Source organism: Thermobia domestica, chromosome 3, assembly GCF_964235325.1.
Source record: "Thermobia domestica chromosome 3, izTheDome1.hap1.1, whole genome shotgun sequence".
Lineage (NCBI taxonomy): Eukaryota > Metazoa > Arthropoda > Insecta > Zygentoma > Lepismatidae > Thermobia > Thermobia domestica.
Genome location: NC_137456.1, coordinates 43925227 through 43951131, shown reverse-complemented (window position 1 = coordinate 43951131; position 25905 = coordinate 43925227). Strand labels below are relative to the sequence as shown.

Genomic DNA, 25905 nt, shown 5'->3' with positions numbered 1-25905 from the left:
GACCTTCCATATCAACGACAAAGTAAACATGCATAATGTTTGAATCTAGGGTTCAGAACATCCTCGGCGAATCATTGAAGATGTCAGAGATTCTGTAAAGTTGAATGTCTTTGCCGCCATGTGCAGAAGAAACTTTATGTGCTATTCTTTTTTGCAAGAAGAATTGTAACGGGACAGTCCCATCTTGACATGCTTCAGATGTGGTTGATACCTCAACTTGAAAAGAACTCTCGATATCTCATTTTCCAACAGGATGGAGCTCCATCCCATTTCCATAATGACGTGAGAGGGTATCTGAATGAACGCAATCTCCCACAGCGTTGGATAGACCGCACTGGTCCTGATGATGAAGAGTTGCTGAGATGGCCCCCGAGGTCTCCACATATGACACCAAGCGATTTATGGAGCTTAGTCAAAGGCGGCATCGTTGTACCATCATTGCCTGAAGATTTGACGGAGCTGCAAGAGCGGGTCACAGAAGCATTTGCCGCCGTTACAAAAGACATGTTGATACAAGTATGAAAGCAAATGGACTATCGATTAGATATCTACCGTGTCACGAAGGTCTCATATTGAATCTTTGTAGGGTAGATTAAAAAAACTTTGATATACCGTACATGCTTTTGGTATATAAAGGATTCATAGCTTTAAATTAGAGAAGGATTTCTCAACCTAGGGTTTGCGAGAGGAATGTGGAGGTCGCGAGGGGATGTGAAAAAGATAAATGTAATTATAATCAAGTAGAAGAAAGTATGTATTCTAAATATTATTCTGAATTCCTTATTATAATAGATATATTTTATTTCTATACTTAAAGTCAAATATTGAAAAGAATATTTTAAAAAAATAGAGAATTGTTCAAAAACAATTAGAATAAGAGAGGAATAAAAATGGTGAAAAACTACATTGAAAAAATAAAGAAAAACTGGAGACTGTATTGCAGAACTGTATATATTGAATATACGCATAAATTTCACACGTATATGTAACTGTAAGTGATATGCAGCAATAGTCCAAATGCTTGTTAGAAATCGGACATTACTTTTGGGAGTCTCTGATAAGAATATATAATAAAAGTGGGTCGAGATATGAAAAAAGATTGAGAAAACCTGAATTAGAAATTTCATTTCATTTAAAAAAAAATCATAGAGAAATTCTATTAATACAATTACACCGAACACTTACCTTTCTGTAATCGATTCTTCGAAACATTGAAGTGAAGAAGGTAAGTGCGTCCGCTTCCTCTTCTGCTGATGTGTTCATGTTAGAATGTCGGGCTGCAAATTTGGAAAAAATATTCTTAATAAATTGTGGAGCTCCGTCCAAAAGATATAGATTCACTGTTTCTCCAGCATTCTCCAGTTGAAGGGCCATTTCGAAGGCAACAGCTCCACCGTAAGAGTAACCTGATAAATTATATGGGCCGCTCTTCTTCCATTTCTTTAGCTCCTAGAAGAATGAAGTAAAGACTAGTTACACTACAGTTTGACTTTAAAAAGCATATTTTAAAATGAATATATGTATTAAATTGTGGTAGTCCCTCTCCCACAGAACTCTCCAGATAAACGTACACACAGCCACCCGAGTGACATCACACGACAGACTGGCAACGCTGCCATCTAGTCGACGAGCCTACAAAGCAGCTATAACCTACGAGCAGCAGGAGAGACTCGTTCACTTGGAACTCGACGACAGAAGGAGCAAGAAGTGGCTTCCCAACGTGAAGAAAGAAGGAGAAACATGTGTTTCACTGCTTGATATCGTTATAAAAATTTAATCAATCTTTATATTGTAATATACTTTGTACGTATAAATGAGTATTAAGCCTGAGCCTAATAAATATTGTGCTTTTTAATTCAATGGTTTTGACTTATCCAACTGGTTTATTGTGACATGCCACTAGTTGTTAGCTTTCCTTACAGGTTGGTTTATCCGTGTTTCTGACCAAGTTACGAGGAAGCGCATTTCTGCTATTTGCTACCTTGGCCGACATAGGGTGAAATTTTCCCCGTATCATTTAACTTCAAATTTTACTTTATTAAATGAGCCGACCACCACAAGGTAAGTTAATTTTCTTGTTTTGCTCCGTGATTGTTAGACCGTGGATTAGAATTTTGGCATCAAACATTTCAAAAGTACATATTTTTATACTTTTTTAAGTTTTAAATGAACAGAAGGTTTTTCATTTTATATTCGATTGAATTGGCAACGATGTTGTCGCCTGTGTAGTTATGTCAGAAACATGAAACCTGTGTCGTTACCACTTTGCTGCCTGAACTTGTAGATGCTGAAGTGCAGTTTGATGCTATTGAAATGCTCCGAAAGCGAAAACGAAATTATTTGAAAAGGTACATCATTGCTCCTTTTCCACATTTTTTTTGTACAACCGAATAGTGAAACAGTATCTGATAAATGTTAACCATCGAAGTGACCACAACTAAAGATATCTTGACCAAACTAACCACTAGTGAGACACATACAGAATTCGCTGGCAATAGAGGCCGTTCGAGATTATCAGCGAAAGTATCGCTTGAGGTGCTTTGTGGAATTTGTCGACTAGCAGAAAAGGAGAATGCACTATCTCAACTGACATGACCCAGAGATTAAATCAGACTACATAAAGTTATTCCTTAAATTGAGAAAATTTGTAATAGAAACCTCCAGAAAGACATCATTGGCACAAGTACAGGGTGATATCTGGATCAGAGATTGAACAGATCAGTAAATCCTGAGTCAAAACTTGCATCTAGGTCAGTGTCAACCTAAGTGCTCATAACCTAGAATTACACATAGTCCTGGCCCCCGCCTATATTCCCGTAAAAATTTCTAGGTCCGAAATGGAATGAGATAAACAGTAACCAAATAAAAATAAAATTGTAGGTAGGCATCTGTTATCCTGTACGTTATCTTTTGGTAGCCATTTTTCAATATGGCAGCTGCTATAACACTTTTCACAATATCTCGGGAACCACTGACACTTCTTGAGTGATTTAAAAGTATAAAGAGTTTCTTCGTGGCTCAGCGGTTAGCGTACGCGCCTTTGGCGTGGGAGTCCCGGGTTCGATTCCCGGCGGGAGCTCATGTGGTTCGGATTCCACGTTAATCAGTAGGTCCACGTCTTATATAGTCTCGCTGCTGAACGGGACGTTAAACTCAATCAATCAATCAATTAATTAAAAGTATAAACTTATGTTTTCGAAGTTATAGAATCTGATGAAACTATTTCCAAATTAGTTTTAAATAGTTTCGAGTATATTCGTACCAAGTATGTGTACTTACATGCCACGAAAACTGTATACAATTAAATAATACAGTTTCTTTTTATTATTTCAGAAACGAGGCAAAGATGACTGATACTTCTGCGAGAAGTACTCCTCCAGGTGTTTAACTTAGTTGTGAACGCATGGAAGAACCCGTCGACAGTAGCAGATGCATAATTTGTCAACGAAATACGTCTGAGCGATTGACCAGTACGCTTGCCGGAATTAAAATGTTTCCAGAAGTTGCTGAAATTCGAATAACGACGTAAGTAAACGTATAAAAGCAAACAATGGAGAGAAAATAGTATATTAGAAGACTTATACTCTGAAAAAACGTAGATGTAATTTGAAAATCGAATGAAACCGAACAGCTGAAAGGGTTGTTGAGAAAGAGAAAGGATGTTCATTATTTCCACCATGAACACCATCAGTTCGGTTAGAAAAAGCGGGAACATTCTGAATCTAATAGGGTGCTTTCACCAGAGCTTTTGTGTGCAGCATATGAGCAAACCTACCAACTAGAAGATTGAAGAGATTGAAGAACAAAAAATATAGAATTTGTGAGTCAATACGTGCAAACTGTTTTCTAGCTGCAACTTGCCATTTCCAAGACGAGATATTCATGTAGTGGTTACAACAAAGTAACATGATAAAAACTGAATTCGAAATAGGTGTTAATAACTATATCTAAAAATTAATTTTAAACGGTTCAACTGTTTTCCCTTGGCGTGATTACAAGATTCTTGTCATTTTTATATAATAGACGTATTGTTTCAATAACATTACATTGCCGTTTAAGAACTGTAACCCTCCAGTAGTCGCGCCGCGGTCAAAAGCACCGCAGGGAAATTATTTTCGATCGTGTGTCCATTCTGTTTGTTCGACAGAATTCTCCGTCTAGCTAATCTTCCCCCTCATCTTCCCGAACATTCATGCTCAATCACTCCGTTATCCGTTGTTTGGTTTAACTACTAGTGATTGTTTAGTGATTCTGCGGTGCTTTCCACCGCGCGCGACTAACCGTGTAATGTTTTTTCTCAGTGTTTCGCTTTGCACGTGACCTTTATTTTGGAGATATTTTAAGCTTTATAAACATAAATATTATTTTAATGGACGGAAGAGAGGTCGGCAGAGTTTATATATATACAGGGGCGGATCCAGGATATGATCAAGGGAGGGGTTAAACCATATTTTGCCGATTTATCCAGTGTATATCTGAGCGTCAAGGGGGGGCTATAGTCCCTATAGCCCCCCTTGTATCCGCCACTATATATATATATATATATATATATATATATATATATATATATATATAAGTGAGTGAACATGAAAGGTGAAGTGAGAAGTCTGCGAGCGAATCTGAAGATCTTAAATCCAGAAATGACCAGCGATTCCCCGAGTGTAGTCAGAGCAGGAGAGGACGAAAGCGACGACGAAGTGTAGAAAAGTGTAAATTTGAAGATAACCTAAAATAATTCAATGTGGTGCTGTATAGGTGAAGTTTCAAAATAACAGGCCGTAAAATAATTCAATGTAAATTTGATTTGATTTCAATTTAGCGCCCTTTTCAGCATCAAAGCTATGTAAGACGTGGACCTACTGCTTAACGAAGGATCCGAACCACATGAGGTCCCACCGCGAATCGAAGCCGGAAGTCCCACGCCAAAGGCGTATATGCTAACCTCTTAGCTACGAGTGAGCTCTAATTCAATGTAAAATGCGCTGTGAAGCTTTGTTTTAGTGTTATGTTTATATAGTATATTTTTAACTAATTTACTATTGCATTTCTAATTTTAGACGAACCAGAGTTGCCAAAAACAAAAGATTGTCATCAGATTTAGAATTTTCAATAAAACCAATGCGTCGCTATCTATCAAAAGAAATATGTAACGAAAAAAAAAAAACATTTTATTCCAAATGAGAAATAAAAAAAGGACATGTCTAATTGTAGATTTCTCTAATAGTTATTACTGTAAAACTTATTATAATAATAAGAATGGTATTCCCTCTTAATCAGCAAATATACAAAATTACGTTTCTAATACAAGAAAAATGTTTAAAACGATATTTGCAACACATTATGTTCGTGCGGTCCTTCTGACCGCGCGCGACTACTCGCGTTACTTTTTCAGCGCGACTTCTCGAGGGTTTAACAGGGGCATCGGTCCCACCCATCCCAACTCTGTGTGCTTCCATAAAATTCAGTTATGTTGTAGGTACAACTTACGGGAAATACGTTTTGAATTTTGTACATCACACACAGTCTTAAGAATTTCCATATAGGCCTATATTATAAAAGTATCTTAAAATACCCTTAAATAGACCTTCGTTATTTAAACTGAAATCACCTTTTGCAACAAAAATAAACTAAGACAGCCAGGATCAATTCTCTCCTATTATAAAATATATTTAAAATTTACTGTAATTGTTATGAATTTATTTGAATTACATATGCTTATTTTAACATACCATTTCCCTTAAGAATTGTATAACATACTTTTGTTTAAAACTAACAGTTGCACAATATTGATGTACGAACAAACGCAGAGTGACTAATCTCTACTGCTGGTGCGCTCTCGTTTTCATTAATTTCTCAACTGAATATTCAATTGTCTATGTATGATTGCAAGAGCGGATCCAGGGAACAGGAAAGAGCCGGCTCTTTCGAACTTTTACGTACTTGACCTACTCCCCCCCATTCTGCAAATTCGATTTTAATTGATAGTTACAAGTTTACGCTTTATATATAAAATATCAATGTAAATCAAACTGCAAGATCAAAGTGCTAAACATTTACATTGTTGGTACTCTTTTTAATTTATTCATGCCAGAAGTATTATCTGTCAGGAAAGTAAATGTACACCTATTTTTCGAGTCTGGCATTCCTGCGCTCCATCCGTGGAGAGTATGAGAATTAAATCAATCAAATGTTTACTGAGGAGCAAAAAGAAAAGTTTAATCTGAATAAGACATTGCAGAGGGGCAAAAGCTGTGAATACGAATAGTGCATAGTGTAAATAAAGGATGACACCAAAAGAGAAAGCCAGAAACACCTGTTAAGCTTAGAAAAAAAGAGTAAAAATTGTCGAAGTGGGAACATAAAACACAAATACAACAAATACGCCGACAACTAAACATTCACCACGCCATGATCTTGGTGTAGTGGTTAAGGTGCTGGATTATAAATGCAAAGGACGCCAGTTCGAATCCCGTGATGGACATTTTTAAAATTTTTTGTTAGTAATACATAAAGCTCATGAGAGATGGTAAAAGAGGTCGTATTTAGTCTTTCGTAGCAATTATTATTGGTAATGTTTAGTACTGATAATACTTTTTATCTTTGCGTATTGCTTTTATTCTTTTCTTCATTTGGAAAGAGAAGAATATCCGAACAAGTGCCACCAAAATTCCTCATATTTTGAATGTAAACGCCATTTGCAATTAGTAAAGAATAAAAATTGAACGTTCCGATGTAGCTGCAAAAAGTAAAAAAGAAGAACGTGGAAGTGGAGTGTTCGAATCCATACTCATGGTTATTAAAAATACAATTTCTACATGCCTTACATCTCCCAACCACGTTTCTACGTTAGCAAGAAAGAGGCTTGTGTTTAGGTTAGGCTGGTCAATACGTTTTGTAAAGGGGCTCGGTTTAGCTCTCACGCACCACAGGTGCGAGAAGGGAGCAAAACACTTTTTCTCTCTCTCCCTCTGTGTGTCTATTTATCTATCTATCTGTATATATATAACGCTATTTTTGAATGCCATAACCACCCTAATTTTCAGCGGATTGAGACGAAAATTGGCACAAACATTAATTGTTGAAATATCTTGATGAGTTCATTAACCAGAATAATCAGATTAAAATGTTCAAAATGGCGGCCCTTCAAACTCTTAAAAACTTCCAAGGGAACCAAATTTCGCCTATAAATAGGTATTCAGAAAGTTTGAAAAACTTTTCCTCTTTTACTGAAATATTTGTGTGCAGGGACTTATTGAAATATTGGACCCGATTAATCGCCTAAAGAAAGTTCACACCCTTTCGCTACAGTCAGGCTTTTTTTGTAGGAGGGGGGGGGGTTATTTTCCTATCGGAACAAGATGATTATTAGTGATGATATGGAATTACACATTGAAAGTGAAGTAACTTGTGAAACGTGTTATTTGAAAGAATAATATAATAAATGTGCTTTTCCCTAACACAGAGAACTGTAAATAATGCATTTCGAGTTCGGGAGCGTGAATGGCGAGGATTGACTTTTAGTAACGCATTTGCTTTTTAGTAACACATTGCATTGCAAACAAAGGTAGGTAACATTAGTGGTAAGTAAAACAACAATAATAATAATAATAATAATAATAATAATAATATTATTAATAATAATAATAATAATAGGTGCTGTTTGTGGCAAGGCAATATCTTCCTCAATTCTTCTTCAAACGTAATGATTGTAACGCCATATCTCCCTTACAAACAAAATATTAGCAATTTATATCGAGAGAACGGGAAGTTGTAAGCTATAGTGATGGGAGCAACGTTGGACAGTATGCACTCATAATACTCAGAAAAATATGCGATTTCAATGAAAAATGAACGAAGAGTCATTGTCATGGCTAGTCATGGAGCCACGGCAGAGCCCTCTTTATGCAAAACGTCAATAACTTATATCGAGAGAACAGGAGGTGATAGTAAGATGGGACCAACGCTGGACACCGTGGACTCATAAGGCGCACCGAAAAAATAGGGGGGGGGGCGCCAGCCAGCCTTACTTATTTCCATATAATAATATAAATTATATTGTCGAAATACACACACGAGTTAGCTAGTAATATTTCATATTACAGTATTATTATTATTATTATCGACAGCGTCTTTTCATTACGTGTGCATGTTTGACATGAAGCCAAAGAAAAGATCCATCAATCGTAGAAAGAATAAGAATAGTCAGTTACTTTAACTGTGAACGACAGCGAAAAATACGAAAAGAGTGAGTGCTTGTAGCGAAAAGAAATAATACTTTCTCTCAAATGGATAAAAAATCAAGCCGAGACGCATGGACGGCGGGACAAGCCAGTGCTTGGTCCACTTTTTTTTAAATGAGTCACCGAACGTGTTTCAGTAACTTACTTATTGCTAATTTTACTTGCTTCACTCGTTTAACTTGCATTCTCTAATAACTTATAACGACAGGGACACGAACAGAGAAACATCGAGAGCAGTTAAAAATCATAGATGATCTGCCGCCGAGAATCGAACCCGGGACTCCATACACCAAAGCCGCACGTGCTAGCCACTAGACCAGCGGGGAGGCCACCGCTCGTTCTCTGTGTCGTTAGGGATTACGACCACTGGATTGCCAGCTATCACTTCTGTGGGTTCTATACTATGATCACATGTTTCTTCTTTGCTGGAAGAGTTAAACCTACATTCTATGTAATACATGAGGTATTTAGACCTACATGCTCTTCATATAATGTAATAAAAGGGTCATGCTGGGAATAAAAAAAGAACATTCCTTGGACAAAACGGAAACTATTGGCATCAGAAATATTTATCTAAGAAACATGCGCAGTAGTATATTTCAGAATAGTTATTATTTAGTACAGTAAACGAAGAAAGGGGTATAGAAAAGCAAATATATCGCGTCAACGAGAGCGACCAAAGTTGACAGAGGCGGAAGCAAATGTGTAGTAATACAACAACTTGGTTAAATTGATAATTGGTTCTTTATTCTGTAGTAGATCGTATCACAACTTTACGGGAGAGCTGAGAAAGACTTACTAACGCTATCGTATAGTAAGCTTTAATAACACGATCATATAGATACAAATGGATGTAACTGTGAGTACTACAACTTGGATTTAACGAAAGCCGTTTAGATATTCAGTGGTTTGCAGGGTTGTATAAGACACAAAAAGATAAGACACAATACAATTCTTAATACCTCAGCTTCCAGTAGCTAGATACATGCAATTTCTGGTTAGATACTGAAACTGCTGTCGGATTTTAATACATGACGTATTGCAGGATACAAAATGCTTTGCATTACTTGTTTGTTTGTAGACAGCTACTAGCTTAGTGTTCTGAAAGGTTGTGTATAAACTAGGGATAGCCAATTCCGGAATTATTACTTTTCGGACTCCCGAAAGTAAAACCGGAGAAATTCCGGAATTCGGAAAATTCCAATTTTGGATTAATTCCGGAATTCGGAAAAATCCGGAATTTATAAACTTCTGATTTCGTTAACATTCCGGAATTCGGAACAATCCGGATTTTTTCGAAATCCGGAGTTTTTCTCAATTCCTGAATTTTCTAAATTCCGGATTCTTCCCGAGTTCCGAAATTCTTCTGAATTAGGGAGTTTAACTGAATTCCATAATTTTCCGAAATCCGGAAAGTGAAAGTTCCGCTTCCGAATAATGAATTTATTTTGGTTAATATGAATCGTGGCGGAAATAAGTCTTTGACCAGGTAATGGCGACTGCTTTGAAAGAAATCGAGACTATGAGAATTCAATCTGTCATATTTGTAGTTTCGTGTGGAGAAAAAACAAACTTGTGAACCAACGGTTTAAGAAAAAACTCAAGTTATTAATGTAAACTTTGCCGACATCATAAAAGAAATATGAAAGACATTTTGAATCGAAGAAATATAACATACAAGTTTGCAAGCGGAGACAAAGAAACCTAACGTAACCAGACGAAAAACGAATCATTTAGAGCGTAGCGATCGCGGTACAGTGGTCAAGGTGCTTGTGCGAATGCACGTTGTAATTTTTTTTTACTTTAGGATTTTTGATGGCGATTGATCGGCGATAACATACGTTTTATTATATTCAGATATTTGAATACTCGGATGTTTGAATACTTGAACTATCAAATCTTCAGGAATAATAAACTAATAATAATAATTATTATCTCGTAGAAGATTAAAAGCTAGGAGCTAATTATAGCTCAGGTCATACCATTACAAGCAGAAACGTGACATTTGGAAAGAATATTTCGGTTCGGTTTAATGTTGCCCACGACAAGAGGAATTTCTCATCTCGTTTCTAAAACAAACAAAATAACATGAGAATTAACATTTTACATTCGAGACGGGACAAGGCTAACTCAAAATTTTCGTCTCTCTTTGGAGATGAGACTCGAGACGAGACGAAAAGTATCGTAAACATTTCCCGTCTTGTCTCGATTCTCGAAATAGTGTATGTCTATTCTTTAAGTAACAATTGCTCTGTAGACTGAATCTCATAGGCTATTTCGTTACATTGTATTTCAGAGCTCATTGAATTATGCTCTGTGTAGGTATTTTTTGTAGCAAATCTTTTATATTTAGTATTTTTTGTAGCAAATCTTCTCAACGGCTCACAGCTCATTCACTATCGAACCGAACCGAGAAGTGAGCCGAGCCAACAGCTCACCCAACCGAGCCGATTCTCACTTTCCGCACTCTCACTACTCGTATTATACAGTAATTTAGCCGTGCAAGTTCAATAGTATAATAATAATAATAATAATAATAATAATAATAATAATAATAATAATAATAATAATAATAATAATAATAAAAGTAATAATAATAATAATAATAATAATAATAATAATAATAATAATAATAATAATAATAATAATAATAATAATAAAATTTTTTCATCGGTCCTGCGCGGAAAGTGAGAATTAAATCAATCACATGTGTAGTCAAGGTAAGGAGAAAAGCCTAAACTGAATAAGACATTGAAGCGGGTCACAAGCTGGGAATAAGAATAGTGCAAGGTGTAAATAAAGGACGACACTGAAAGAGAAATCCAGAAACAGCAGGTAAACGGAGACTCGCTCGCTCGTTCAGCTCGTTTTAACTCGTTTTGAAATAATGGCCTGATTAGACTGGAAAACGAAAGCCATGAGAAATGTAAGCACTAATGTGGAATACTTTTAGTGTTGCTCACGACAGGGGTGCGTCTCGTCTCGTAATTTTAGTGCATCTCGTGGGGCAATTTTACTGTATCTCGTCTCGTCTAGATAACGGGAAGACAATAGTTTTTTTTTATTATTACGAGACAGCCTCAAATGTCGTAATCACCAATATAAGTATATACTGTAGTTCTTAAAATCGGTTTGGGTACAAAACCTCGCGGCGACAACCTCGCGGACCAAAACCTCGCCTGGCCATAAACCTCGCCTTCCGAAACCTCGCGGCCCAAAATCTCGCCGGTCCGAAACCTCGCCTGGCCAAAATCTCGCCGCCCAAAACCTCGCGGGACAAAATCTCGCCGGGCCAAAACCTCGTCTTCCAAAACCTCGCGCCCCAAAATATCGCCATACCCAAAATCTCGCCTGACCAAAATGTAAATGTTCCAACAGATGATAAGGATGACGGTATAAAAGACGCTGTTTAAGAAGAAGTATCACGGGTATTTGACCAAGTCCCGCGATACCATATGAAAATTCTATTTCTGTATTAGAGGATTTCAATGTGAAGGTAGGCGACAGGATGTTTTTAAACTGGTTATAGGGAAAGAAAGTCTGCATAAGGAAAGTAATGACAACTAACGGGGTTAGTTTCGTGAACTTTGGAACACCCTTTGAACAACTTTGAAAACTTAAAATTTTAACAAAAATCTAATAATATTTATGAAAGTATGAAATAATATATGAGTTTTTACGACGTCCTTTGATTATGTCCTGTAGGTTAAAGGAGACGTAGATAACCAGGATGAAGGAAATGATCGAATAAAGAAAGTGGGAGGAAACGGGAATAACCCGAGAAAGCCTACGCACACGATGTTTTGTTTCTTCTTTTTCTTCTTCTTCTTCTTCTTCTTCTTCTTATTATTATTATTATTATTATTATTATTATTTGTAATGTGGAATTGCATATTAAGAAACTCATTGGGTAAATGTTAAAGAAAAGTTTCATTCGCGGCGAGGTTTTGGCCGCGCGATGTTTTGGGTGGCGAGGTTTTGGCCCGGCGAGATTTTGGGCGGCGATGTTTCGGCCGCGAGATTTTGTCCGTATCCATTTAAAATCAAGGCTGAGACCTGCGCGGTCGTATTCTTGAGCCCAAGCAGAAGACCAACCCGGGTATTGATATCAACGTGCTCGGCTCGTATCAACTGAGCGAACAGCTCGAGTCGGCTCCGTTGGGATGAGCCCATGACCCGAGCCGGCTCAGTTGGAACGAGCCATCGACTCAGCTTAATTGAGTCGATGGCTCGAGCGGGATGGGTCACCTACTCGGCTCATGTGAACCGGTTCGAGCCAGCTAAGTTGAAACTAGTCCATCGGCACGTTTCGACTCAGCTCAACTAAGCCGAGGCTCAAATCGGCTCGGTTGGGTGAGCTGTTGGCTCGGCTCACTTCTCGGTTCGGTTCGATAGTGAATGAGCTGTGAGCCGTTGAGAAGCCTAAACCCGGTCCCAGCTGTTTTGAACATGTTTGGCTGAAGCCTATAACTTTTAACAATTTTTGGCTCGGGCCCGAATACTTGCCCCTTCGGAACTCAAACCCAGAACGTGACCGATGTCCTTCCCTCCTGAAGACTTCTCGACGACCGAGATCGACAGTCAATTAGCTTTTACTATTCAGATACAAACCGTATATCTTTTAAAGATTATACACGGTGTTGATATAATAATAATAATAATAATAATAATAATAATAATAATAATAATAATAATAATAATAATAATAATAATAATAATAAAAGTTTTAAACTTGCCCTGAAATTTGGCAAAACTTACTTAAAAGTAGATTTCGGGGAAAGGGTTCCGTACCTTCAAGACACACCTCTGCTGCTACCAGCATTTTAAACTAGAACGTTCCATTGAAGTTTCATGTAGGAAGTATTCTACTGTATATTTTAAGGAAAATAACTGTAATAAATATAACTGAATATCACGCAACAGTAAGGCATATAATAAACTAATTTTTAGGACATGCAGAGGTAAATATAAAAGATTTGCTACAAAAAATACCTACACAGAGCATAATTCAATGAGCTCTGAAATACAATGTAACGAAATAGCTTATGAGATTCAGTCTACAGAGCAATTGTTACTTAAAGAATAGACATACACTATTTCGAGAATCGAGACAAGACGGGAAATGTTTACGATACTTTTCGTCTCGTCTCGATTCTCATCTCCAAAGAGAGACGAAAATTTTGAGTTAGCCTTGTCCCGTCTCGAATGTAAAATGTTAATTCTCATGTTATTTTGTTTGTTTTAGAAACGAGATGAGAAATTCCTCTTGTCGTGGGCAACATTAAACCGAACCGAAATATTCTTTCCAAATGTCACGTTTCTGCTTGTAATGGTATGACCTGAGCTATAATTAGCTCCTAGCTTTTAATCTTCTACGAGATAATAATTATTATTATTAGTTTATTATTCCTGAAGATTTGATAGTTCAAGTATTCAAACATCCGAGTATTCAAATATCTGAATATAATAAAACGTATGTTATCGCCGATCAATCGCCATCAAAAATCCTAAAGTAAAAAAAAAATTACAACGTGCATTCGCACAAGCACCTTGACCACTGTACCGCGATCGCTACGCTCTAAATGATTCGTTTTTCGTCTGGTTACGTTAGGTTTCTTTGTCTCCGCTTGCAAACTTGTATGTTATATTTCTTCGATTCAAAATGTCTTTCATATTTCTTTTATGATGTCGGCAAAGTTTACATTAATAACTTGAGTTTTTTCTTAAACCGTTGGTTCACAAGTTTGTTTTTTCTCCACACGAAACTACAAATATGACAGATTGAATTCTCATAGTCTCTATTTCTTTCAAAGCAGTCGCCATTACCTGGTCAAAGACTTATTTCCGCCACGATTCATATTAACCAAAATAAATTCATTATTCGGAAGCAGAACTTTCACTTTCCGGATTTCGGAAAATTATGGAATTCAGTTAAACTCCCTAATTCAGAAGAATTTCGGAACTCGGGAAGAATCCGGAATTTAGAAAATTCAGGAATTGAGAAAAACTCCGGATTTCGAAAAAATCCGGATTGTTCCGAATTCCGGAATGTTAACGAAATCAGAAGTTTATAAATTCCGGATTTTTCCGAATTCCGGAATTAATCCAAAATTGGAATTTTCCGAATTCCGGAATTTCTCCGGTTTTACTTTCGGGAGTCCGAAAAGTAATAATTCCGGAATTGGCTATCCCTAGTTTATACACAACCTTTCAGAACACTAAGCTAGTAGCTGTCTACAAACAAACAAGTAATGCAAAGCATTTTGTATCCTGCAATACGTCATGTATTAAAATCCGACAGCAGTTTCAGTATCTAACCAGAAATTGCATGTATCTAGCTACTGGAAGCTGAGGTATTAAGAATTGTATTGTGTCTTATCTTTTTGTGTCTTATACAACCCTGCAAACCACTGAATATCTAAACGGCTTTCGTTAAATCCAAGTTGTAGTACTCACAGTTACATCCATTTGTATCTATATGATCGTGTTATTAAAGCTTACTATACGATAGCGTTAGTAAGTCTTTCTCAGCTCTCCCGTAAAGTTGTGATGCGATCTACTACAGAATAAAGAACCAATTATCAATTTAACCAAGTTGTTGTATTACTACACATTTGCTTCCGCCTCTGTCAACTCTGGTCGCTCTCGTTGACGCGATATATTTGCTTTTCTATACCCCTTTCTTCGTTTACTGAACTAAACAATAACTATTCTGAAATATACTACTGCGCATGTTTCTTAGATAAATATTTCTGATGCCAATAGTTTCCGTTTTGACCAAGGAATGTTCTTTTTTTATTCCCAGCATGACCCTTTTATTACATTATATGAAGAGCATGTAGGTCTAAATACCTCATGTATTACATAGAATGTAGGTTTAACTCTTCCAGCAAAGAAGAAACATGTGATCATAGTATAGAACCCACAGAAGTGATAGCTGGCAATCCAGTGGTCGTAATCCCTAACGACACAGAGAACGAGCGGTGGCCTCCCCGCTGGTCTAGTGGCTAGCACGTGCGGCTTTGGTGTATGGAGTCCCGGGTTCGATTCCCGGCGGCAGATCATCTATGATTTTTAACTGCTCTCGATGTTTCTCTGTTCGTGTCCCTGTCGTTATAAGTTATTAGAGAATGCAAGTTAAACGAGTGAAGCAAGTAAAATTAGCAATAAGTAAGTTACTGAAACACGTTCGGTGACTCATTTAAAAAAAAAGTGGACCAAGCACTGGCTTGTCCCGCCGTCCATGCGTCTCGGCTTGATTTTTTATCCATTTGAGAGAAAGTATTATTTCTTTTCGCTACAAGCACTCACTCTTTTCGTATTTTTCGCTGTCGTTCACAGTTAAAGTAACTGACTATTCTTATTCTTTCTACGAATGATGGATCTTCTCTTTGGCTTCATGTCAAACATGCACACGTAATGAAAAGACGCTGTCGATAATAAAATAATAATAATAATAATAATAATAATAATAATAATAATAATAATAATAATAATAATAATAAATAATAATAATAATAATAATATCAAATATTACTAGGTAACTCGTGTGTGTATTTGGACAATATAATTTTATATTATTATATGGAAATAAGTAAGGCTGGCTGGCGCCCCCCCCCTATTTTTTCGGTGCGCCTTATGAGTCCACGGTGTCCAGCGTTGGTCCCATCTTACTATCACCTCCTGTTCTCTCGATATAAGTTATTGACGTTTTGCATAAAGAGGGCTCTGCCGTGGCTCCATGACTAGCCATGACAATGACTCTTCGTTCATTTTTCATTGAAATCGCATATTTTTCTGAGTACTATGAGTGCATACTGTCCAACGTTGCTCCCATCACTATAGCTTACAACTTCCCGTTCTCTCGATATAAATTGCTAATATTTTGTTTGTAAGGGAGATATGGCGTTACAATCATTACGTTTGAAGAAGAATTGAGGAAGATATTGCCTTGCCACAAACAGCACCTATTATTATTATTATTACTATTATTATTATTATTATTATTATTATTATTATTATTATTATTATTATTATTATTATTATTATTATTATTATTATTATTATTATTATTGTTTTACTTACTACTAATGTTACCTACCTTTATTTGCAATGCAATGTGTTACTGAAAAGCAAATGCGTTACTAAAAGTCAATCCTCGCCATTCACGCTCCCGAACTCGAAATGCATTATTTACAGTTCTCTGTGTTAGGGAAAAGCACATTTATTATATTATTCTTTCAAATAACACGTTTCACAAGTTACTTCACTTTCAATGTGTAATTCCATATCATCACTAATAATCATCTTGTTCCGATAGGAAAATAACCCCCCCCCCTCCTACAAAAAAAGCCTGACTGTAGCGAAAGGGTGTGAACTTTCTTTAGGCGATTAATCGGGTCCAATATTTCAATAAGTCCCTGCACACAAATATTTCATTAAAAGAGGAAAAGTTATTCAAACTTTCTGAATACCTATTTATAGGCGAAATTTGGTTCCCTTGGAAGTTTTTAAGAGTTTGAAGGGCCGCCATTTTGAACATTTTAATCTGATTATTCTGGTTAATGAACTCATCAAGATATTTCAACAATTAATGTTTGTGCCAATTTTCGTCTCAATCCGCTGAAAATTAGGGTGGTTATGGCATTCAAAAATAGCGTTATATATATACAGATAGATAGATAAATAGACATACAGAGGGAGAGAGAGAAAAAGTGTTTTGCTCCCTTCTCGCACCTGTGGTGCGTGAGAGCTAAACCGAGCCCCTTTACAAAACGTATTGACCAGCCTAACCTAAACACAAGCCTCTTTCTTGCTAACGTAGAAACGTGGTTGGGAGATGTAAGGCATGTAGAAATTGTATTTTTAATAACCATGAGTATGGATTCGAACGCTCCACTTCCATGTTTTTCTTTATTACTTTTGCAGCTACATCGGAACGTTCAATTTTTATTCTTTACTAATTGCAAATGGCGTTTACATTCAAAATATGAGGAATTTTGGTGGCACTTGTTCGGATATTCTTCTCTTTCCAAATGAAGAAAAGAATAAAAGCAATACGCAAAGACAAAAAGTATTATCAGTATTAAACATTACCAATAATAATTGCTACGAAAGACTAAATACGACCTCTTTTACCATCTCTCATGAGCTTTATGTATTACTAACAAAAAATTTTAAAAATGTCCATCACGGGATTCGAACTGGCGTCCTTTGCATTTATAATCCAGCACCTTAACCACTACACCAAGATCATGGCGTGGTGAATGTTTAGTTGTCGGCGTATTTGTTGAATTTGTGTTTTATGTTCCCACTTCGACAATTTTTACTCTTTTTTTCTAAGCTTAACAGCTGTTTCTGGCTTTCTCTTTTGGTGTCATCCTTTATTTACACTATGCACTATTCGTATTCACAGCTTTTGCCCTTGTGAAATGTCCTGTTCAGATTAAACTTTTTTTTTTGCCCCTCAGTAAACATTTGATTGATTTAATTCTCATACTCTCCACGGATGGAGCGCAGGAATGCCAGACTCGAAAAATAGGTGTACATTTACTTTCCTGACAGATAATACAAATACACTAAGGCAACGCACATTTGCGCTCGCCATGAAGAGGCGCTCGCCATAGTTAGAACCAGCGAAACTACCCCTCCAAAACAGCAACTGACTGAACCAACCAACAAGATTAAACAGCAAGAGGGCGGTTCGCGAGTGAGCGACGTACAAGATTCACGTTCTCCAAACACTGTCACTCCTAAAGAATCGTTCCTTCCAGAGAACAGTGATTCAAAAAAAAAAAAAAAAAAAAGAGGAAGAAAGAAAAGAAAACATGACTCCTGAAGAACCACGGCACCCGAAGAACAATGAAGGACCACGACTCCCGAAAAATCATGATTCCCGAAGAACCACGACTCCCAAAGAGCAATGACTCCTGAAGAACAACGACTCTCGAAGAATCGTTGCTCATTTCTAGTGAACAACGACTCACTCACTTATTCAAAAGAGTTAGTCAGAAGAGTCGACTCATTCGCGAGCGATACATCACTAGATCTAAGTCAAGCTTCACGATTCGGCGCGAATACTATAGCGTAGTGCAGTTGGTGTGAAGATAATGTTACTCACAACAGAGGAAAAAGTGTTTATTGTTGATCACTATTTCCGTCGTACGGTGTGGGGCAGCATCTTACTGACGGAGATGAGCGCGCACGTCTACTGTATTGCTCTGGAGCTATGACATATGAAAATGAAGATTTATCAGCAGCATATGGTTCAGTGATGAAATTCATGTGTACCTTGATCGCTACTTCAATCGACAGTTGATTATTGACCCATTCTTGCATGAGTTGCACGGCTTTTGTCGCACCAAAAATCTGTCGTTACAACAACAATGAATACAGCAAGATGGAGCTGGTGAGTCCAGGTGAGTCACTTGCCCTTCTGCCCACGAGAGTTGGAAGATGGCTTGATTTTCCGTGAAACGGATTTTTCATATCCTTCCCACCCCTTGACCTCATGGCTCCAGATGCCTACGTATGGGGTATGCTGAAGGAAGCAATTTTCCGAACAGATAACAGTTTACCACTGTAGCGGAATTAAAAGAGAATAGGGTCTATTCAGCCATTTGTTTCGTCGTCGCAGCCATCCGTGTTCACTAATATGTTAATTGATATACAGGACTGCTATGAAGAATGTCTGTGACGTAATGGTCAAAATTTTGAACACACGATGTATATACAAGCGCGATTCCTTTTAAATTTACAATATATCTCGAGTAACATTTAGTTGATATCCATTTGACAAAATTTCTTGTTTCAATTCCAATGCAAAACAAATTGGATCAAGTACTGCTTTTCTGACATGTGTTATTCACACCAGCCGCCATCTTGGATCCGCCATATTGGATTCAACTTTCGGTTTTTCAAATGGGAATAGGTGCATGTCATACATCACATTCAGATAAAATTTTCTCGGAAATGCATTGGTGTAGTGAGTTTTACGGTAGCTTGTACCATTTGCGAGATATTGCATGTTAAATCCTTCTAGGCACTTCGCAAATAGACATAGCAGAGTAATATCAGTTACGCTTACGTTTTTGATGTTTGCAAATCAAAACAATTTCTAATTGGAAACGTACTGTAGGTATAAACAAACTCTCTACAACATTGGTGTCATAATCTTACAACATTTCTGTGAGTGATTGTTATTACTTCCATGTTATACTATAACATTGAAGTATTGTATTACGAACAAAATGCATAATGTAAATCTAGATACGACCAGATTTTGGTGAAGATCTACCATATCCTATTTACATCTGTGTGTCTGTATGTATGTACGTTCAGAAAACATTTCGTCAACAAATAAAGCACGTAAAAGATCACATATACATACGGGCCCGGCACAACTTTTTAATGGTTGAATTTGCGAAGTGCCTCACATTTAACATGCAATATCTTGTAAATGGTACAAGCTACCGTAAAACACACTACATCAATGAATTTCCGAGAAAATTTTATATGAATTTGAGGTATCACATGCACCTATTCCCATTTGAAAAACCGAAAGTTGAATCCAATATGGCGGATTCAAGAAGGCGGCCGGTGTGGATAACACATGTCAGAGAAACAGTACTTGATCCAATTTGTTTTGCATATGCCCACATTCATGTTCAGTTACATCTAAAGAAACTAAAAGCAATTTTGTGACCAAGCGTTATAGTAGTGTATGAATTCCAGATATATATGAAGACCCATAAATATGCAAATTACCCGTATGGGCCGCTAAAATTAGTACAATCCACTTTGGGCCGCGGAGAACTTTGCATTTAAATCAATTTTTGACGAATCCCGAGGGGACACTTCGTGAATGTACAGTACGTCGATTGTCACCTTAATTTTCCTTCTCAGACAATTTCCCACAAAATCCGACTGCTAACAATAAGTAAGTAAATAAATGCCAACGATGTGATTTCAGTACTGGTTGTTTTGTCGCATACTATAATTTTTAAAATGAAATTTTGTGGAAAAAGTATTCTTTTTTAACTTTTTAGTACAATTTATTTTATTATTATACTATCCATGTTATTATTATACAATTTTTAAAATATTTCTTGTAATAATATGAAAATGTCAATTTATACAACAAATGTAAATACAACATATAATAATTAAATAATGGACTTTTTCCTGTTCCTTTATGCGAGAAATGAAGGTTTGCAAGAACAACATCAAATGAATAAAGTAATATATAGATAAAAAATATTTTATTATTTTTTTAAAAAAAATTAACGTTTTGTTTAATTTTGTTTGTTAATTTTTAAAGAAAGAATGTTCTTTTGAAATGTATATCTTTTTTTTGTATATTATTTCACCACATTCAACTTACTGTTTATAATACGATCACAGATTACTTCACGTATGTTTCTGGGTTTACATTAAATTGACTTTTTCCTCTTGTATTGCGTAAAGATTTGTTACAGGTAAGCAATTTGAAATTCTTTAAACATATTCCTGTTTTGTGTCATGATAATCGATTTAAAAGACCGGAAAATTTACATTTCCACATCTAATGCTGTAGTTAAAGACAAAATTAAAATGAAAAACACGATTTGCGGCATTTTGGAACCTCATTATCGTAATTATCAGTATGTAATATTGTTGGTTTACCACAATGGACCTTCGTGGATTTCCTAATGGTATTTATCTTTTAACAATGAGAATTTGTAAAGATACGTATATACTATTCAACGTTGTTACGTAGTGTAAGAAAATACGACCGCACAATAGCTTGTTTCATACCATCAAGGTTTGAATATCCATAATTATTAAGCTACAGTATGTAAGATTAGGGATGCCGTTAACCACAAGTTCACCCATTTATTACGTGTGAAATACATGTTAATTATATGTCAATCACTGTGATTACCTTGTAAATTTCTAACAATAGCGTTACTTTATTCAACCCAGCAAGTTTTTAGTGGGGAATTTCTTCTAGAAATATAAAGTGGGGAAATTTTCCTCATTCCGCAGGATCCCATACCTTCCTGGTCTGAAACCATTACAAGTGCTTTAAGCATATACTAGTTGAACCTGCGCGTTCTACACAGATCATTCACATATGAACATAAATCTTGTCATTCCTCACAACATCTATACATGCCCCTTTACGGACACAACTGAAAGACAGGGGTCGCGCTGGCTCAGTGGTAGAGCGTTCACCTCTGGTGCTTGGGGTCCCGGGTTCGATCCCAGCCCCCGCCAAGTGAACTTTGTGGACAAGCACCGCGTGCGTGGGTTTTCTCGGGGTTCTCCCGTTTCCTCCCACTTTCTTCATTCCATCATTTCATTCATTACTCATAATCACCGTCTCCTTTAACCTAACCGGCATAACCGTAGGACCTAAAACTCGAAGATTTCATTTCATTTTCAAGTGAAAGACATCTTGATAAAAATCGGCAAGGCCGGCAATCGATATACCACAATAATCTTTTTTGTGGCATATCGATTTGCCGGCAGATTACAGTTCTTTGGCCAAGCAGTAGAAAAAAATAAACACTTAAGAATGTGTTGGGGCGTCTTTTGAAGCAAGAAAAGTGATGCAAAATAATTTTATGAAGTAGCCCTCATGTTCTTAATCTGTACCTGATATATTTTTCAGAGTTAGATCCTACTATATGAGCGGCAACCATTAAAATAGAACTGTATAACACCAGACATTGGACTTTTATCAATTGCAAATAACGCATGTCGACCGTGACAAAATCAGAATGGAATGAAAACAATTAAAATGTCAAAGTCTCGCCTCTTTTCTTTGGTTCTACTCACAATGGACTAGAAAGGGCTAAACTATCAGATTGATAAAAACTCTGATTATTGCATATGCTGGAAGAACGAATTATTTCATTTGCCCTGTTTCGGCATTAACCATTAAATAGGTTTACAACATTGAAGTAGCTGAAAGCTATACAAAGTATTACTATATTACATAATCATTACATAATTGTTCAGTCATTTTTCAAGGTTAATAGAGTAGTAAGGTTTTGTCATATCAGAAACGAGACTGTGACTGGCTGGTGATATATCACATCATTGCAGAGCAGAGCGAGAGAAGCGCCCAACCACAGACAAACGATTATGCTTGGCGTTTCATGAAGTGATAATGATATTAATCCCTGTACACTTGTTTTTTGCCCGGTTGTTTGTTTGTTTTGAACTTCATTTTAGTAGACGAGATTTTCTTCTTAAGACAGAAATTTATTTTTAAATGTTATTGTTCCTATTCATGCACTTCATATGAATAAACACTCTACTTCTCACAACAGCTTAATTAATGGTTCATGCACACTAGGATATTTTTCACATATTTTTGTGATCATTTTATTTTTACATTTTATTTACTCAACATTATGTTGCTGTCATTTACATAATGGATATTATTTCTTTTCTGACCAAAAGTTTTAATTTAACGACTCCATTATATAGAACTAGTCTTCATTAAGCAGTAATATAAGAATATTAGAATTTATAAAATGACCCCTAAAAATTAGACTAAACTTACAGAAAAGTCAGCGACGCAACCAGGCTAGTTGGCGCCCGGGGCAAGAACTCGCCTTAGCGCCCTCCTGACAAACCAAACCAAAACGCTCCCCGACTCAGGGCCGTGCCGTGGAAAATCAGCGCCCGGGGCGAGAGTATACGACTCAGCGCCCCCATACATATATTCCAAGCAATTTTTCCTATCTTTTTCCTTTTTTCTCTCGAATTTTTCGCCCCCCTTTACTTCGGTGCCCGGGGCTGTCGCCCCGATCCTCCCTTCCCACGGCACGGCCCTGCCCCGACTACACCTGATATTGACATCCACAGCAATTCTATTCCATTTTTTTTTTCTTTAAATGGTAAAACTTGATTTGAAAATTGCATTACATAATTTAATTTTTAATGCAAGATGAAACACCAAACAGTATTTGATCGCTAAATAATCTGAGAGTATCATGATTGGCATATTCTTATAGAGTCTTATCATAATAACTGCAAATCACAATGTTTTTGGAATTATATTGGGATGTGTATATGTGTAGAATGAATCAACAGTGTTGCTTTAGAATAAAATATTTAGTTATGACAAATAGTCAAGTTGTTGTTTCGAGTATTATATTCGGACATTTTGCAAATCTATTAAATCGAGATAATTTAAATGAAAACTCTCTCGTGGCTAAGAAGTGTTAGCGCTGCTGAAAGTGACGCTAAACTCAAAGTCAATCAATCAATCAATCGGTGATTTTAAAAAAAATATTCCTTTCATGGATTCGATTTGTTGCGCTTTAAATTGGTAGTCTGTTGCTTTAGTCATTAGACCATGACCATTTTGCCCTGAAGGTTTTGTTATTGACGTCCTTACAGCAATTCTAATATATGCCACTACTTTTAATCTTTTATGATATTTACCTTTGTTTCATATTTTTTTCGTATTTCTTTTATTGTTACCATTTATCTCTACTATGTATAATTTGTATTTACAACTCCTGTCCTTCTTAAGGGTGTGCTTGACACTTTAAGTGCCTCTCCCTACCAGACAACAGAATTGATTGATTTAATTTTCATATTCTCCACACCAGTTAGTGCAGGGGTGCCAGATTCACAAACAGGTGTACATTTAGTTGTTTTGACCAAAGATCTTATAAATAGAGGATCTGCCCATATATATCTTCATTCTATTAAATAATGAAGCCAAAAAACAACCGAGCATCGGCACGTCTGATTGGCTATTCTCGTTTCAGCCATCGTATGATTGGCTACATTCGTTTCCGCCATGTTTGTTGGCGAAAAAATTGCGATCCTATTGGGTGGAGTGGGCAGAGTAGGGGTGGCGAAACTGTGACGTATGGCTTCAAGATTTTGTTGTAAGGGCAGATCCTCTATTTTATAAGATCCTTGGTTTTGACAGATAATACGAGATGACACTACAGCAGATGTTAGGTTATGAAATGAAAAGATTAACTGTCAAAATTTGATGAGATACGTAATGAGAAAGTACGAAATGTTTGTTGCTGAATCATCAATTTGTACCCGTTGTTACTACTGAAAAGGACCAGCATGCACATCCCATAACGATTTGAGTCAAGGTAGCGCAAAATGTGCGATTTAGTTTGTGATAATCGGCATAAGCCTAATACTTATCAGTGGCGTATTTAGGGTTTTGAATCCGGGAGCTATGCACAATACAGGGAAGCAAGGTGGGCAATTGCCCACCTCAGTTCGAGGATTAAATATATTTTGATCGACTCTTTGCTAATATACTAGGAAAAAACCGTAAAACCTATGTCAGTGCAAGATCTTACTCCTTCCCCCACAGGCAAATCTGAAATGACGCTCCTGCAAACACACGTTGAATATTTGTAATCTCATTTCGACTTAACTGATTTCATTTTAGGAAAAACAATGGAAATATTCAATTTTATCTGTGTACGATTTTACCTGAAAGAAAATATTGAGACAAGTTGAAACTGAAATATACTGATTGCAGTTTTAATGGCAAGAATTGCAGACTGGTAAATCTTATGTCATATGATACACACAAAAATTTAGCAGTAAACCTTTTATTCTATTCATAGAATAAAAAGGAAGCACCTCTTGGGTTACTTATTTTCCTAGGCTACTTATTCCTTCCTCTTGATTTTCTTTAATTCAAACATTTACCTTTCTTTATAACTAAACGATATAAATATCAATTTGCCACAATAACTAAAGTTCCCTATGTCGATATCCGTGCAAGTTGGTGTGGAACAACAGTTTCGCTTATCACCTCCAGTTAGTTTTCGTGTTACTGACGACGGCCGACTTCAATCACAACTAAGAACGGTCGAAATTATTATTGGAGAAACGAAAGAAATAACAACTAAGAAAAAAAAACAGAAGAGTAAAATGGATGAAAGAAAGAAAAAAACAATGTAGTTCTTAAAATTGAAAGTCAATGAAATTCTTGAAATGGTAAGATTATTGTTGTAAGTGGAATACGGAAAACTAACAAATTTATTTCGGGGGCTTGAGCCCGATAGCCCGCCTAAATACGCCACTGGCAGTTATGACTTTTTGTATGTTATGCGTTGCTTTACATAGAGTTGTATGGAGACAAATACGGAATGTGGCACTGAGTCACGTGGTGAACCTCAGAGGGATAGAGATAGAAACAGAGCGAGTGAGAGACTGAGAGAGATGACTCCTAACGTGTCGTGCGCTGATTGTTAAAAGGGGAATATGTGTATCATATATATATATATATATCCCTGTGTGGACTTTGTGGTGGATAAACACCGTGCTCGTGGGTTTTCTCGGGGTTCTCCCGTTTCTTTCCACTTTCTTCATTCCACCATTTCATTCATTTCTCATCATCACCGTCTCCTTTAGCCTAACCGGCATAAGCGTGGGACGTAAAACTAAATATTTCATTTCATTTCATATATATATATCCCTTTTTAACATGAACTAGAATGTCAGTGCTTTATGGAGTTTCGAATGAAATAACTACACCTTTTTCTAACTGACATATAAGTTTAACATATATATTACGAATCGATGCATAATCAATTTGAGCAAAAGCTACATATATATCCTTTAACAATGATCATATTCATACTTTCCATATGGAGCGACTTCAAAGAAACGGAGGAAT

At 36.5% G+C, this 25905-nt stretch overlaps 1 protein-coding gene across 1 annotated transcript in view; it reads right to left on the bottom strand.

Annotated features, from left to right (window-relative positions):
* LOC145680336 (fatty acid synthase-like) overlaps positions 1–25905 on the bottom strand; it is a 63000-nt gene that overhangs the window by 14876 nt on the left and 22219 nt on the right. Inside the window, exon 3 of the mRNA XM_081750723.1 lies at positions 1186–1449. Within this exon, the coding sequence (XP_081606849.1) occupies positions 1186–1449 (264 nt within the window). The remainder of the gene's footprint in view (positions 1–1185; positions 1450–25905) is intronic.